At 37.3% G+C, this 18,160-nt stretch overlaps 1 protein-coding gene across 1 annotated transcript in view; it reads right to left on the reverse strand.

The window, feature by feature from the left end:
* LOC102806605 (GPI-anchor transamidase-like) overlaps positions 1-18,160 on the reverse strand; it is a 121,589-nt gene that overhangs the window by 59,071 nt on the left and 44,358 nt on the right. Inside the window, exon 4 of the mRNA XM_085492457.1 lies at positions 62-138. Coding sequence (XP_085348583.1) covers positions 62-138 — 77 coding nt within the window. The remainder of the gene's footprint in view (positions 1-61; positions 139-18,160) is intronic.

An 18,160-nucleotide genomic window follows, 5' to 3' on the forward strand; every position in this document is an offset into this window, starting at 1 on the left:
GCGTCATAAACATGGTTTAATATTACACATTAAACCTGTATTAAAAAACTCTTATACTTACTTCATAGCCTCTGTAATCCACTTCAACATCATCACCATACACATTGATATGTTGATTAGCATTATTAAACACAGTGGCTATAAAGAAAGATACAAATAATACATGGATTATTTTGACAGAGATAATACAGAATGATACACACAGACAGAATACAGACAGAATAATACAGCTTGCCTGGCCTAGAATTTGAATCACACCAGGGTATATCCTCAGACGGGATAATATAGCTTAACTGGTCTGGAATTTGAATCACACCAATGTTTATCCTCAGATGGGATAATACATCCTAACTGGTCTAGAATTTGAATAACACAAGTGTATATCCTCAGATGAGATAATACAGCTTAACTGGTCTAGAATTTGAATCACATCTGTTTACATCCTCAGATGGGATAATACAACTTACCTGGTCTAGAATTTGAATAACACCAGTGTACATCCTCAGATGGGATAATACAGCTGAACTGGTCTAGAATTTGAATAACACCAGTGTACATCCTCAGATGAGATAATACAGCTTAACTGGTCAAGAATTTGAATCACAACAATTTACATCTTCAGATGGGATGATACAGATGAACTGGTCTAGAATTAGAATCACATCTGTTTACATGCTCAGATGAGATAATGCAGCTTAACTGGTCTAGAATTTGAATCACATCTGTGTACATCCTCAGATGAGATAATACAGCTTAATTGGCCTAGAATTTGACTAATACCAGTGTATATCCTCAGACGAGATAATACAGCTTAACTGGCCTAGAATTTGAATAATGCCAGTATACAACCTCAGATGGGATAATACAGCTTAACTGGCCTAGAATTTGAATCACATCTGTTTACATCCTCAGATGGGATTAAACAGCTTAACTGGTCTAGAATTTAAATCACATCTGTTTACATCCTCAGAGGAGATAATACAGCTTAACTGGCCTAGAATTTGAATCACATCTGTTTACACCCTCAGATGGGATAAGGCAGCCTACCTGGCCTAGAATTGAATAACACCAGTGTATATCTTCAGATGGGATAATACAGCTTAACTGGCCTAGAATTTGAATAATGCCAGTATACAACTTCAGATGGGATGATACAGCCTAACTGGACCAGAATTTGAATAAAACCAGTGTACATCTTCAGATGGGATAATACAGCTTAACTGGTCCAGAATTTGAATAACACCAGTGTATATCCTCAGATGGGATGATACAGCTTAACTGGCCTAGAATTTGAATAACGCCAGTATACAACCTCAGTTGGGATAATACAGCTTAACTGGCCTAGAATTTGAATCACATCAGTTTACATCCTTAGATGGGATAATACAGCTTAACTGGCCTAGAATTTGAATAACGCCAGTATACAACCTCAGATGGGATAATACAACTTAACATGTCGAGAATTTGAATAACACCGGTGTACATCCTCAGATAAGATAATACAGCTTAACTGGCCTAGAATTTGAATCACAACAGTTTACATCCTCAGATGAGATAATACAGCTTAACTGGCCTAGAATTTGAATAACACCAGTAAACAACCTCAGATGAGATAATACAGCTTAACTGGTCTTGAATTTGAATCACATCTGTTCACATCCTCAGATGGGATAATGCAGCTTACCTGGTCTAGAATTTGAATAACACCAGTGTATATCCTCAGATAGGATAATACAAATTAACTGGTCTAGAATTTGAATAACACCAGTGTACATCCTCAGATGGGATAATACAGCTTAACTGGCCTATATTTGATTCACATCAGTTTACATCCTCAGATGGAATGAGACAGCTTAACTGGCCTAGAATTTGAATCACATCTGTTCACATCCTCAGATTGGATAATGCAGCTTACCTGGTCTAGAATTTGAATAACACCAGTGTATATCCTCAGATAGGATAATACAAATTAACTGGTCTAGAATTTGAATAACACCAGTGTACATCCTCAGATAGGATAATACAGCTTAACTGGTCTCGAATTTGAATAACACCAGTGTATATCCTCAGATGGGATAATACAGATTAACTGATCTAGAATTTGAATAACACCAGTGTATATCCTCAGACGGGATAATATAGCTTAACTGGTCTGGAATTTGAATAACACCAGTGTTTATCCTCAGATGGGATAATACCGATTAACTGGTCTAGAATTTGAATAATACATCCTCAAATGCGATGATACAGCTAAACTGGTCTAGAATTTGAATAACACCAGTGTACATCCTCAGATGGGATAATACAGCTAAACTGGTCTAGAATTTGAATAACACCAGTGTACATCCTCAGATGAGATAATACAGCTTAACTTGTCTAGAATTTGAATCACATCTGTTACATCCTCAGATGGGATAATGCAGCTCAACTGGTCTAGAATTTGAATAACACCAGTGTACATCCTCAGATGAGATAATACAGCTTAACTGGCCTAGAATTTGAATAACACCAGTGTATATCCTCAGATGAGATAATACAGCTTAACTGGTCTAGAATTTGAATCACATCTGTTTACATCCTCAGATGGGATAATGCAGCTCAACTGGTCTAGAATTTGAATAACGCCAGTATACAACCTCAGTTGGGATAATACAGCTTAACTGGCCTAGAATTTGAATCACATCAGTTTACATCCTTAGATGGGATAACACAGCTTAACTGGCCTAGAATGTGAATAACACCAGTATACAACCTCAGATGAGATAATACAACTTAACTGGTCGAGAATTTGAATAACACCAGTGTACATCCTCAGATGAGATAATACAGCTTAACTTGCCTAGAATTTGAATCACATCAGTTGACATGCTCAGATGGGATGATACAGCTTAACTGGCCTAGAATTTGAACCACAACAGTTTACATCCTCAGATGGGATGATACAGCTTAACTGAGCCAGAATTTGAATCACAACAGTTTACATCCTCAGATGGGATGTCATAGCTTACCTGGCCTAGAATTTAAATAACACCAGTGTATATCCTCAGATGGGATAATACAGCTTAACTGGCCTAGAATTTGAATCACATCTGTTTACATCCTCAGATGGGATAATACAGCTTAACTGGTCTAGAATTTGAATAACACCAGTAAACAACCTCAGATGGGATAATACAGCTTAACTGGCCTAGAATTTGAATCACATCAGTTTACATCCTCAGATGGGATGATACAGCTTAACTGGCTTAGAATTTGAATCACATCTGTTTACATCCTCAGATGGGATGATACAGCTTACCTGGCCTAGAATTTGAATCATATCTGTTCACATCCTCAGATGAGATAATGCAGCTTACCTGGTCTAGAATTTGAATCACATCAGTTTACATCCTCAGATGGGATGATACAGCTTAACTGGCTTAGAATTTGAATCACATCTGTTTACATTCTCAGATGGGATGATACAGCTTACCTGGCCTAGAATTTGAATAACACCAGTAAACAACCTCAGATGAGATAATACAGCTTAACTGGTCTCGAATTTGAATCACATCTGTTCACATCCTCAGATGGGATAATGCAGCTTACCTGGTCTAGAATTTGAATAACACCAGTGTATATCCTCAGATAGGATAATACAAATTAACTGGTTTAGAATTTGAATAACACCAGTGTACATCCTCAGATGGGATAATACAGTTTAACTGGTCTAGAATTTGAATAACACCAGTGAATATCCTCAGATGGGATAATACAGATTAACTGATCTAGAATTTGAATAACACCAGTGTATATCCTCAGATGGGATGATACAGCTTAACTGGTATAGAATTTGAATAACACCAGTTTACATCCTCAGATGGGATAATACAGCTTAACTGGTCTAGTATTTGAATAACGCCAGTATACAACCTCAGATGGGATAATACAACTTAACTTGTCGAGAATTTGAATAACACCAGTGTACATCCTCAGATGAGATAATACAGCTTAACTGGCCTAGAATTTGAATCACAACAGTTTACATCCTCAGATGAGATAATACAGCTTAACTGGCCTAGAATTTGAATAACACCAGTAAACAACCTCAGATGAGATAATACAGCTTAACTGGTCTTGAATTTGAATCACATCTGTTCACATCCTCAGATGGGATAATGCAGCTTACCTGGTCTAGAATTTGAATAACACCAGTGTATATCCTCAGATAGGATAATACAAATTAACTGGTCTAGAATTTGAATAACACCAGTGTACATCCTCAGATGGGATAATACAGCTTAACTGGCCTAGAATTTGAATCACATCAGTTTACATCCTCAGATAGAATGAGACAGCTTAACTGGCCTAGAATTTGAATCACATCTGTTCACATCCTCAGATGGGATAATGCAGCTTACCTGGTCTAGAATTTGAATAACACCAGTGTATATCCTCAGATAGGATAATACAAATTAACTGGTATAGAATTTGAATAACACCAGTGTACATCCTCAGATAGGATAATACAGCTTAACTGGTCTCGAATTTGAATAACACCAGTGTATATCCTCAGATGGGATAATACAGATTAACTGCTCTAGAATTTGAATAACACCAGTGTATATCCTCAGACGGGATAATATAGCTTAACTGGTCTGGAATTTGAATAACACCAGTGTTTGTCCTCAGATGGGATAATACCGATTAACTGGTCTAGAATTTGAATAATACATCCTCAAATGCGATGATACAACTAAACTGGTCTAGAATTTGAATAACACCAGTGTACATCCTCAGATGGGATAATACAGCTAAACTGGTCTAGAATTTGAATCACATCTGTTACATCCTCAGATGGGATAATGCAGCTCAACTGGTCTAGAATTTGAATAACACCAGTGTATATCCTCAGATGAGATAATACAGCTTAACTGGTCTAGAATTTGAATCACATCTGTTTACATCCTCAGATGGGATAATGCAGCTCAACTGGTCTAGAATTTGAATAACGCCAGTATACAACCTCAGTTGGGATAATACAGCTTAACTGGCCTAGAATTTGAATCACATCAGTTTACATCCTCAGATGGGATGATACAGCTTAACTGGCTTAGAATTTGAATCACATCTGTTTACATCCTCAGATGGGATGATACAGCTTACCTGGCCTAGAATTTGAATCATATCTGTTCACATCCTCAGATGAGATAATGCAGCTTACCTGGTCTAGAATTTGAATCACATCAGTTTACATCCTCAGATGGGATGATACAGCTTAACTGGCTTAGAATTTGAATCACATCTGTTTACATTCTCAGATGGGATGATACAGCTTAACTGGCCTAGAATGTGAATAACACCAGTATACAACCTCAGATGAGATAATACAACTTAACTGGTCGAGAATTTGAATAACACCAGTGTACATCCTCAGATGGGATATCATAGCTTACCTGGCCTAGAATTTAAATAACACCAGTGTATATCCTCAGATGGGATAATACAGCTTAACTGGCCTAGAATTTGAATCATATCTGTTTACATCCTCAGATGGGATAATACAGCTTAACTGGTCTAGAATTTGAATAACACCAGTAAACAACCTCAGATGGGATAATACAGCTTAACTGGCCTAGAAATTGAATCACATCAGTTTACATCCTCAGATGAGATGATACAGCTTAACTGAGCCAGAATTTGAATCACAACAGTTTACATCCTCAGATGGGATATCATAGCTTACCTGGCCTAGAATTTAAATAACACCAGTGTATATCCTCAGATGGGATAATACAGCTTAACTGGCCTAGAATTTGAATCACATCTGTTTACATCCTCAGATGGGATAATACAGCTTAACTGGTCTAGAATTTGAATAACACCAGTAAACAACCTCAGATGGGATAATACAGCTAAACTGGTCTAGAATTTGAATCACATCTGTTACATCCTCAGATGGGATAATGCAGCTCAACTGGTCTAGAATTTGAATAACACCAGTGTATATCCTCAGATGAGATAATACAGCTTAACTGGTCTAGAATTTGAATCACATCTGTTTACATCCTCAGATGGGATAATACCGATTAACTGGTCTAGAATTTGAATCACATCAGTTTACATCCTCAGATGGGATGATACAGCTTAACTGGCTTAGAATTTGAATCACATCTGTTTACATTCTCAGATGGGATGATACAGCTTACCTGGCCTAGAATTTGAATAACACCAGTAAACAACCTCAGATGAGATAATACAGCTTAACTGGTCTCGAATTTGAATCACATCTGTTCACATCCTCAGATGGGATAATGCAGCTTACCTGGTCTAGAATTTGAATAACACCAGTGTATATCCTCAGATAGGATAATACAAATTAACTGGTCTAGAATTTGAATAACACCAGTGTACATCCTCAGATGGGATAATACAGTTTAACTGGTCTAGAATTTGAATAACACAAGTGAATATCCTCAGATGGGATAATACAGATTAACTGATCTAGAATTTGAATAACACCAGTATATATCCTCAGATGGGATGATACAGCTTAACTGGTCTAGAATTTGAATCACATCTGTTTACATCCTCAGATGGGATAATGCAGCTCAACTGGTCTAGAATTTGAATAACGCCAGTATACAACCTCAGATGGGATAATACAGCTTAACTGGCCTAGAATTTGAATCACATCAGTTTACATCCTTAGATGGGATAATACAGCTTAACTGGCCTAGAATGTGAATAACACCAGTATACAACCTCAGATGAGATAATACAACTTAACTGGTCGAGAAATTGAATAACACCAGTGTACATCCTCAGATGAGATAATACAGCTTAACTTGCCAAGAATTTGAATCACATCAGTTTACATCCTCAGATGGGATGATACAGCTTAACTGGCCTAGAATTTGAATCACAACAGTTTACATCCTCAGATGGGATGATACAGCTTAACTGAGCCAGAATTTGAATCACAACAGTTTACATCTTCAGATGGGATATCATAGCTTACCTGGCCAAGAATTTAAATAACACCAGTGTATATCCTCAGATGGGATAATACAGCTTAACTGGCCTAGAATTTGAATCACATCAGTTTACATCCTCAGATGGGATGATACAGCTTAACTGGCCTAGAATTTGAATCACATCAGTTTACATCCTCAGATGGAATGAGACAGCTTAACTGGCCTAGAATTTGAATCACATCTGTTCACATCTTCAGATGGGATAATGCAGCTTACCTGGTCTAGAATTTGAATAACACCAGTGTATATCCTCAGATAGGATAATACAAATTAACTGGTCTAGAATTTGAATAACACCAGTGTACATCCTCAGATGGGATAATACAGCTTAACTGGTCTCGAATTTGAATAACACCAGTGTATATCCTCAGATGGGATAATATAGCTTAACTGGTCTGGAATTTGAATAACACCAGTGTTTATCCTCCGATGGGATAATACCGATTAACTGGTCTAGAATTTGAATAATACATCCTCAAATGCGATGATACAGCTAAACTGGTCTAGAATTTGAATAACACCAGTGTACATCCTCAGATGGGATAATACAGCTAAACTGGTCTAGAATTTGAATAACACCAGTGTACATCCTCAGATGAGATAATACAGCTTAACTGGTCTAAAATTTGAATCACATCTGTTACATCCTCAGATGGGATAATGCAGCTCAACTGGTCTAGAATTTGAATAACACCAGTGTACATCCTCAGATGAGATAATACAGCTTAACTGGCCTAGAATTTGAATAACACCAGTGTATATCCTCAGATGAGATAATACAGCTTAACTGGTCTAGAATTTGAATCACATCTGTTTACATCCTCAGATGGGATAATGCAGCTCAACTGGTCTAGAATTTGAATAACGCCAGTATACAACCTCAGTTGGGACAATACAGCTTAACTGGCCTAGAATTTGAATCACATCAGTTTACATCCTTAGATGGGATAATACAGCTTAACTGGCCTAGAATGTGAATAACACCAGTATACAACCTCAGATGAGATAATACAACTTAACTGGTCAAGAATTTAAATAACACCATTGTACATCCTCAGATGAGATAGTACAGCTTAACTTGCCTAGAATTTGAATCACATCAGTTTACATGCTCAGATGGGATGATACAGCTTAACTGGCCTAGAATTTGAATAACACCAGTGTATATCCTCAGATGAGATAATACAGCTTAACTGGTCTAGAATTTGAATCACATCTGTTTACATCCTCAGATGGGATAATGCAGCTCAACTGGTCTAGAATTTGAATAACGCCAGTATACAACCTCAGTTGGGATAATACAGCTTAACTGGCCTAGAATTTGAATCACATCAGTTTACATCCTTAGATGGGATAATACAGCTTAACTGGCCTAGAATGTGAATAACACCAGTATACAACCTCAGATGAGATAATACAACTTAACTGGTCAAGAATTTAAATAACACCATTGTACATCCTCAGATGAGATAGTACAGCTTAACTTGCCTAGAATTTGAATCACATCAGTTTACATGCTCAGATGGGATGATACAGCTTAACTGGCCTAGAACTTGAATCACAACAGTTTACATCCTCAGATGGGATGATACAGCTTAACTGAGCCAGAATTTGAATCACAACAGTTTACATCCTCAGATGGGATATCATAGCTTACCTGGTCTAGAATTTGAATAACACCAGTGTACATCCTCAGATGAGATAATACAGCTTAACTGGTCTAGAATTTGAATAACGCCAGTATACAACCTCAGTTGGGATAATACAGCTTAACTGGCCTAGAATTTGAATCACATCAGTTTACATCCTTAGATGGGATAACACAGCTTAACTGGCCTAGAATGTGAATAACACCAGTATACAACCTCAGATGAGATAATACAACTTAACTGGTCGAGAATTTGAATAACACCAGTGTACATCCTCAGATGAGATAATACAGCTTAACTTGCCTAGAATTTGAATCACATCAGTTTACATCCTCGGATGGGATGATACAGCTTAACTGGCCTAGAATTTGAACCACAACAGTTTACATCCTCAGATGGGATGATACAGCTTAACTGAGCCAGAATTTGAATCACAACAGTTTACATCCTCAGATGGGATATCATAGCTTACCTGGCCTAGAATTTAAATAACACCAGTGTATATCCTCAGATGGGATAATACAGCTTAACTGGCCTAGAATTTGAATCACATCTGTTTACATCCTCAGATGGGATAATACAGCTTAACTGGTCTAGAATTTGAATAACACCAGTAAACAACCTCAGATGGGATAATACAGCTTAACTGGCCTAGAATTTGAATCACATCAGTTTACATCCTCAGATGGGATGATACAGCTTAACTGGCTTAGAATTTGAATCACATCTGTTTACATCCTCAGATGGGATGATACAGCTTACCTGGCCTAGAATTTGAATCATATCTGTTCACATCCTCAGATGAGATAATGCAGCTTACCTGGTCTAGAATTTGAATCACATCAGTTTACATCCTCAGATGGGATGATACAGCTTAACTGGCTTAGAATTTGAATCACATCTGTTTACATTCTCAGATTGGATGATACAGCTTACCTGGCCTAGAATTTGAATAACACCAGTAAACAACCTCAGATGAGATAATACAGCTTAACTGGTCTCGAATTTGAGTCACATCTGTTCACATCCTCAGATGGGATAATGCAGCTTACCTGGTCTAGAATTTGAATAACACCAGTGTATATCCTCAGATAGGATAATACAAATTAACTGGTCTAGAATTTGAATAACACCAGTGTACATCCTCAGATGGGATAATACAGTTTAACTGGTCTAGAATTTGAATAACACCAGTGAATATCCTCAGATGGGATAATACAGATTAACTGATCTAGAATTTGAATAACACCAGTGTATATCCTCAGATGGGATGATACAGCTTAACTGGTCTAGAATTTGAATAACACCAGTTTACATCCTCAGATGGGATAATACAGCTTAACTGGTCTAGTATTTGAATAACGCCAGTATACAACCTCAGATGAGATAATACAACTTAACTTGTCGAGAATTTGAATAACACCAGTGTACATCCTCAGATGAGATAATACAGCTTAACTGGCCTAGAATTTGAATCACAACAGTTTACATCCTCAGATGAGATAATACAGCTTAACTGGACTAGAATTTGAATAACACCAGTAAACAACCTCAGATGAGATAATACAGCTTAACTGGTCTTGAATTTGAATCACATCTGTTCACATCCTCAGATGGGATAATGCAGCTTACCTGGTCTAGAATTTGAATAACACCAGTGTATATCCTCAGATAGGATAATACAAATTAACTGGTCTAGAATTTGAATAACACCAGTGTACATCCTCAGATGGGATAATACAGCTTAACTGGCCTAGAATTTGAATCACATCAGTTTACATCCTCAGATGGAATGAGACAGCTTAACTGGCCTAGAATTTGAATCACATCTGTTCACATCCTCAGATGGGATAATGCAGCTTACCTGGTCTAGAATTTGAATAACACCAGTGTATATCCTCAGGTAGGATAATACAAATTAACTGATCTAGAATTTGAATAACACCAGTGTACATCCTCAGATAGGATAATACAGCTTAACTGGTCTCGAATTTGAATAACACCAGTGTATATCCTCAGATGGGATAATACAGATTAACTGATCTAGAATTAGAATAACACCAGTGTATATCCTCAGACGGGATAATATAGCTTAACTGGTCTGGAATTTGAATAACACCAGTGTTTGTCCTCAGATGGGATAATACCGATTAACTGGTCTAGAATTTGAATAATACATCCTCAAATGCGATGATACAGCTAAACTGGTCTAGAATTTGAATAACACCAGTGTACATCCTCAGATGGGATAATACAGCTAAACTGGTCTAGAATTTGAATAACACCAGTGTACATCCTCAGATGAGATAATACAGCTTAACTGGTCTAGAATTTGAATCACATCTGTTACATCCTCAGATGGGATAATGCAGCTCAACTGGTCTAGAATTTGAATAACACCAGTGTATATCCTCAGATGAGATAATACAGCTTAACTGGTCTAGAATTTGAATCACATCTGTTTACATCCTCAGATGGGATAATGCAGCTCAACTGGTCTAGAATTTGAATAACGCCAGTATACAACCTCAGTTGGGATAATACAGCTTAACTGGCCTAGAATTTGAATCACATCAGTTTACATCCTTAGATGGGATAATACAGCTTAACTGGCCTAGAATGTGAATAACACCAGTATACAACCTCAGATGAGATAATACAACTTAACTGGTCGAGAATTTGAATAACACCAGTGTACATCCTCAGATGAGATAATACAGCTTAACTTACCTAGAATTTGAATCACATCAGTTTACATCTTCAGATGGGATGATACAGCTTAACTGAGCCACAATTTGAATCACAACAGTTTACATCCTCAGATGGGATATCATAGCTTACCTGGCCTAGAATTTAAATAACACCAGTGTATATCCTCAGATGGGATAATACAGCTTAACTGGCCTAGAATTTGAATCATATCTGTTTACATCCTCAGATGGGATAATACAGCTTAACTGGTCTAGAATTTGAATAACACCAGTAAACAACCTCAGATGGGATAATACAGCTTAACTGGCCTAGAATTTGAATCACATCAGTTTACATCCTCAGATGGGATGATACAGCTTAACTGAGCCAGAATTTGAATCACAACAGTTTACATCCTCAGATGGGATATCATAGCTTACCTGGCCTAGAATTTAAATAACACCAGTGTATATCCTCAGATGGGATAATACAGCTTAACTGGCCTAGAATTTGAATCACATCTGTTTACATCCTCAGATGGGATAATACAGCTTAACTGGTCTAGAATTTGAATAACACCAGTGAAAATCCTCAGATAGGATAATACAGCTTAACTGGCCTAGAATTTGAATCACATCAGTTTACATCCTTAGATGGGATAATACAGCTTAACTGGCCTAGAATGTGAATAACACCAGTATACAACCTCAGATGAGATAATACAACTTAACTGGTCGAGAAATTGAATAACACCAGTGTACATCCTCAGATGAGATAATACAGCTTAACTTGCCTAGAATTTGAATCACATCAGTTTACATCCTCAGATGGGATGATACAGCTTAACTGGCCTAGAATTTGAATCACAACAGTTTACATCCTCAGATGGGATGATACAGCTTAACTGAGCCAGAATTTGAATCACAACAGTTTACATCCTCAGATGGGATGATACAGCTTACCTGGCCTAGAATTTGAATCATATCTGTTCACATCCTCAGATGAGATAATGCAGCTTACCTGGTCTAGAATTTGAATCACATCAGTTTACATCCTCAGATGGGATGATACAGCTTAACTGGCTTAGAATTTGAATCACATCTGTTTACATTCTCAGATGGGATGATACAGCTTACCTGGCCTAGAATTTGAATAACACCAGTAAACAACCTCAGATGAGATAATACAGCTTAACTGGTCTCGAATTTGAATCACATCTGTTCACATCCTCAGATGGGATAATGCAGCTTACCTGGTCTAGAATTTGAATAACACCAGTGTATATCCTCAGATAGGATAATACAAATTAACTGGTCTAGAATTTGAATAACACCAGTGTACATCCTCAGATGGGATAATACAGTTTAACTGGTCTAGAATTTGAATAACACCAGTGAATATCCTCAGATGGGATAATACAGATTAACTGATCTAGAATTTGAATAACACCAGTATATATCCTCAGATGGGATGATACAGCTTAACTGGTCTAGAATTTGAATAACACCAGTTTACATCCTCAGATGGGATAATACAGCTCAGCTGGTCTAGAATTTGAATAACACCAGTGTATATCCTCAGATGAGATAATACAGCTTAACTGGTCTAGAATTTGAATCACATCTGTTTACATCCTCAGATGGGATAATGCAGCTCAACTGGTCTAGAATTTGAATAACGCCAGTATACAACCTCAGATGGGATAATACAGCTTAACTGGCCTAGAATTTGAATCACATCAGTTTACATCCTTAGATGGGATAATACAGCTTAACTGGCCTAGAATGTGAATAACACCAGTATACAACCTCAGATGAGATAATACAACTTAACTGGTCGAGAAATTGAATAACACCAGTGTACATCCTCAGATGAGATAATACAGCTTAACTTGCCTAGAATTTGAATCACATCAGTTTACATCCTCAGATGGGATGATACAGCTTAACTGGCCTAGAATTTGAATCACAACAGTTTACATCCTCAGATGGGATGATACAGCTTAACTGAGCCAGAATTTGAATCACAACAGTTTACATCCTCAGATGGGATATCATAGCTTACCTGGCCTAGAATTTAAATAACACCAGTGTATATCCTCAGATGGGATAATACAGCTTAACTGGCCTAGAATTTGAATCACATCTGTTTACATCCTCAGATGGGATAATACAGCTTAACTGGTCTAGAATTTGAATAACACCAGTAAACAACCTCAGATGGGATAATACAGCTTAACTGGCCTAGAATTTGAATCACATCAGTTTACATCCTCAGATGGGATGATACAGCTTAACTGGCCTAGAATTTGAATCACATCAGTTTACATCCTCAGATGGAATGAGACAGCTTAACTGGCCTAGAATTTGAATCACATCTGTTCACATCCTCAGATGGGATAATGCAGCTTACCTGGTCTAGAATTTGAATAACACCAGTGTATATCCTCAGATAGGATAATACAAATTAACTGGTCTAGAATTTGAATAACACCAGTGTACATCCTCAGATGGGATAATACAGCTTAACTGGTCTCGAATTTGAATAACACCAGTGTATATCCTCAGATGGGATAATATAGCTTAACTGGTCTGGAATTTGAATAACACCAGTGTTTATCCTCAGATGGGATAATACCGATTAACTGGTCTAGAATTTGAATAATACATCCTCAAATGCGATGATACAGCTAAACTGGTCTAGAATTTGAATAACACCAGTGTACATCCTCAGATGGGATAATACAGCTAAACTGGTCTAGAATTTGAATAACACCAGTGTACATCCTCAGATGAGATAATACAGCTTAACTGGTCTAAAATTTGAATCACATCTGTTTCATCCTCAGATGGGATAATGCAGCTCAACTGGTCTAGAATTTGAATAACACCAGTGTACATCCTCAGATGAGATAATACAGCTTAACTGGCCTAGAATTTGAATAACACCAGTGTATATCCTCAGATGAGATAATACAGCTTAACTGGTCTAGAATTTGAATCACATCTGTTTACATCCTCAGATGGGATAATGCAGCTCAACTGGTCTAGAATTTGAATAACGCCAGTATACAACCTCAGTTGGGATAATACAGCTTAACTGGCCTAGAATTTGAATCACATCAGTTTACATCCTTAGATGGGATAATACAGCTTAACTGGCCTAGAATGTGAATAACACCAGTATACAACCTCAGATGAGATAATACAACTTAACTGGTCGAGAATTTAAATAACACCAGTGTACATCCTCAGATGAGATAATACAGCTTAACTTGCCTAGAATTTGAATCACATCAGTTTACATGCTCAGATGGGATGATACAGCTTAACTGGCCTAGAACTTGAATCACAACAGTTTACATCCTCAGATGGGATGATACAGCTTAACTGAGCCAGAATTTGAATCACAACAGTTTACATCCTCAGATGGGATATCATAGCTTACCTGGCCTAGAATTTAAATAACACCAGTGTATATCCTCAGATAGGATAATACAACTTAACTGGTCGAGAATTTAAATAACACCAGTGTACATCCTCAGATGGGATAATACAGCTTAAGTGGACTAGAATTTGAATCACATCAGTTTACATCCTCAGATGGAATGAGACAGCTTAACTGGCCTAGAATTTGAATCACATCTGTTCACATCCTCAGATGGGATAATGCAGCTTACCTGGTCTAGAATTTGCATAACACCAGTGTATATCCTCAGATAGGATAATATAAATTAACTGGTCTAGAATTTGAATAACACCAGTGTACATCCTCAGATGGAATAATACAGCTTAACTGGTCTCGAATTTGAATAACACCAGTGTATATCCTCAGATGGGATAATATAGCTTAACTGGTCTGGAATTTGAATAACACCAGTGTTTATCCTCAGATGGGATAATACCGATTAACTGGTCTAGAATTTGAATAATACATCCTCAAATGCGATGATACAGCTAAACTGGTCTAGAATTTGAATAACACCAGTGTACATCCTCAGATGGGATAATACAGCTAAACTGGTCTAGAATTTGAATAACACCAGTGTACATCCTCAGATGAGATAATACAGCTTAACTGGTCTAAAATTTGAATCACATCTGTTACATCCTCAGATGGGATAATGCAGCTCAACTGGTCTAGAATTTGAATAACACCAGTGTACATCCTCAGATGAGATAATACAGCTTAACTGGCCTAGAATTTGAATAACACCAGTGTATATCCTCAGATGAGATAATACAGCTTAACTGGTCTAGAATTTGAATCACATCTGTTTACATCCTCAGATGGGATAATGCAGCTCAACTGGTCTAGGATTTGAATAACGCCAGTATACAACCTCAGTTGGGATAATACAGCTTAACTGGCCTAGAATTTGAATCACATCAGTTTACATCCTTAGATGGGATAATACAGCTTAACTGGCCTAGAATGTGAATAACACCAGTATACAACCTCAGATGAGATAATACAACTTAACGGGTCGAGAATTTAAATAACACCAGTGTACATCCTCAGATGAGATAATACAGCTTAACTTGCCTAGAATTTGAATCACATCAGTTTACATGCTCAGATGGGATGATACAGCTTAACTGGCCTAGAACTTGAATCACAACAGTTTACATCCTCAGATGGGATGATACAGCTTAACTGAGCCAGAATTTGAATCACAACAGTTTACATCCTCAGATGGGATATCATAGCTTACCTGGCCTAGAATTTAAATAACACCAGTGTATATCCTCAGATGGGATAATACAGCTTAACTGGCCTAGAATTTGAATCACATCTGTTTACATCCTCAGATGGGATAATACAGCTTAACTGGTCTATAATTTGAATAACACCAGTAAACAACCTCAGATGGGATAATACAGCTTAACTGGCCTAGAATTTGAATCACATCAGTTTACATCCTCAGATGGGATGATACAGCTTAACTGGCTTAGAATTTGAATCACATCTGTTTACATCCTCAGATGGGATGATACAGCTTACCTGGCCTAGAATTTGAATCATATCTGTTCACATCCTCAGATGGGATAATACAGCTGAACTGGCCTAGAATTTGAATAACGCCAGTATACAACCTCAGATGGGATAATACAGCTTAACTGGCCTAGAATTTGAATAACGCCAGTATACAACCTCAGATGGGATAATACAACTTAACTTGTCGAGAATTTGAATCACAACAGTTTACATCCTTAGATGAGATAATACAGCTTAACTGGCCTAGAATTTGAATCATATCTGTTCACATCCTCAGATGAGATAATGCAGCTTACCTGGTCTAGAATTTGAATCACATCAGTTTACATCCTCAGATGGGATGATACAGCTTAACTGGCTTAGAATTTGAATCACATCTGTTTACATTCTCAGATGGGATGATACAGCTTACCTGGCCTAGAATTTGAATCATATCTGTTTACATCCTCAGATGAGATAATACAGATTAACTGGCCTAGAATTTGAATAACACCAGTAAACAACCTCAGATGAGATAATACAGCTTAACTGGTCTCGAATTTGAATCACATCTGTTCACATCCTCAGATGGGATAATGCAGCTTACCTGGTCTAGAATGTGAATAACACCAGTGTATATCCTCAGATAGGATAATACAAATTAACTGGTCTAGAATTTGAATAACACCAGTGTACATCCTCAGATGGGATAATACAGTTTAACTGGTCTAGAATTTGAATAACACCAGTGAATATCCTCAGATGGGATAATACAGATTAACTGATCTAGAATTTAAATAACACCAGTGTATATCCTCAGACAGGATAATATAGCTTAACTGGTCTGGAATTTGAATAACACCAGTGTACATCCTCAGATGGGATAATACAGCTTAACTGGCCTAGAATTTGAATCACATCAGTTTACATCCTCGGATGGGATAATACAGCTTAACTGGCCTAGAATTTGAATCACATCAGTTTACATCCTTAGATGGGATAATACAGCTTACCTGGCCTAGAATTTGAATCACAATAGTTTACATCCTCAGATGAGATAATACAGCTTAACTGGCCTAGAATTTGAATCACAACAGTTTACATCCTCAGATGGGATGATACAGCTTAACTGGGTCAGAATTTGAATCACAACAGTTTACATCCTCAGATGGGATGATACAGTTTAACTGGCCTAGAATTTGAATAATGCCAGTATACAGCCTCAGATGGGATGATACAGCCTAACTGGTCCAGAATTTGAATAAACCCATTGTACATCTTCGGATGGGATAATACAGCTTAACTGGTCCAGAATTTGAATAACACCAGTGTTTATCCCCAGATGGGATGATACAGCTTACCTGTCCTAGAATTTGAATAACACCAGTGTATATCCTCAGATGGGATAATACAGCTTAACTGGCCTAGAATTTGAATCACATCAGTTTACATTCTTAGATGGGATAATACAGCTGAACTGGCCTAGAATTTGAATAACGCCAGTATACAACCTCAGATGGGATAATACAGCTTAACTGGCCTAGAATTTGAATAACGCCAGTATACAACCTCACATGGGATAATACAACTTAACTTGTCGAGAATTTGAATCACAACAGTTTACATCCTCAGATGGGATGATACAGCTTAACTGGCCTAGAATTCGAATCACAACAGTTTACATCCTCAGATGGGATAATACAGCTTAACTGGCCTAGAATTTGAATCACAACAGTTTACATCCTCACATGAGATAATACAGCTTAACTGGTCGGGAATTTGAATAACACCAATGTACATCCTCAGATGAGATAATACAGCTTAACT

The sequence above is a fragment of the Saccoglossus kowalevskii genome, chromosome 17 (assembly GCF_978046115.1).
Source record: "Saccoglossus kowalevskii chromosome 17, keSacKowa6.1, whole genome shotgun sequence".
NCBI classification, from domain to species: domain Eukaryota; kingdom Metazoa; phylum Hemichordata; class Enteropneusta; family Harrimaniidae; genus Saccoglossus; species Saccoglossus kowalevskii.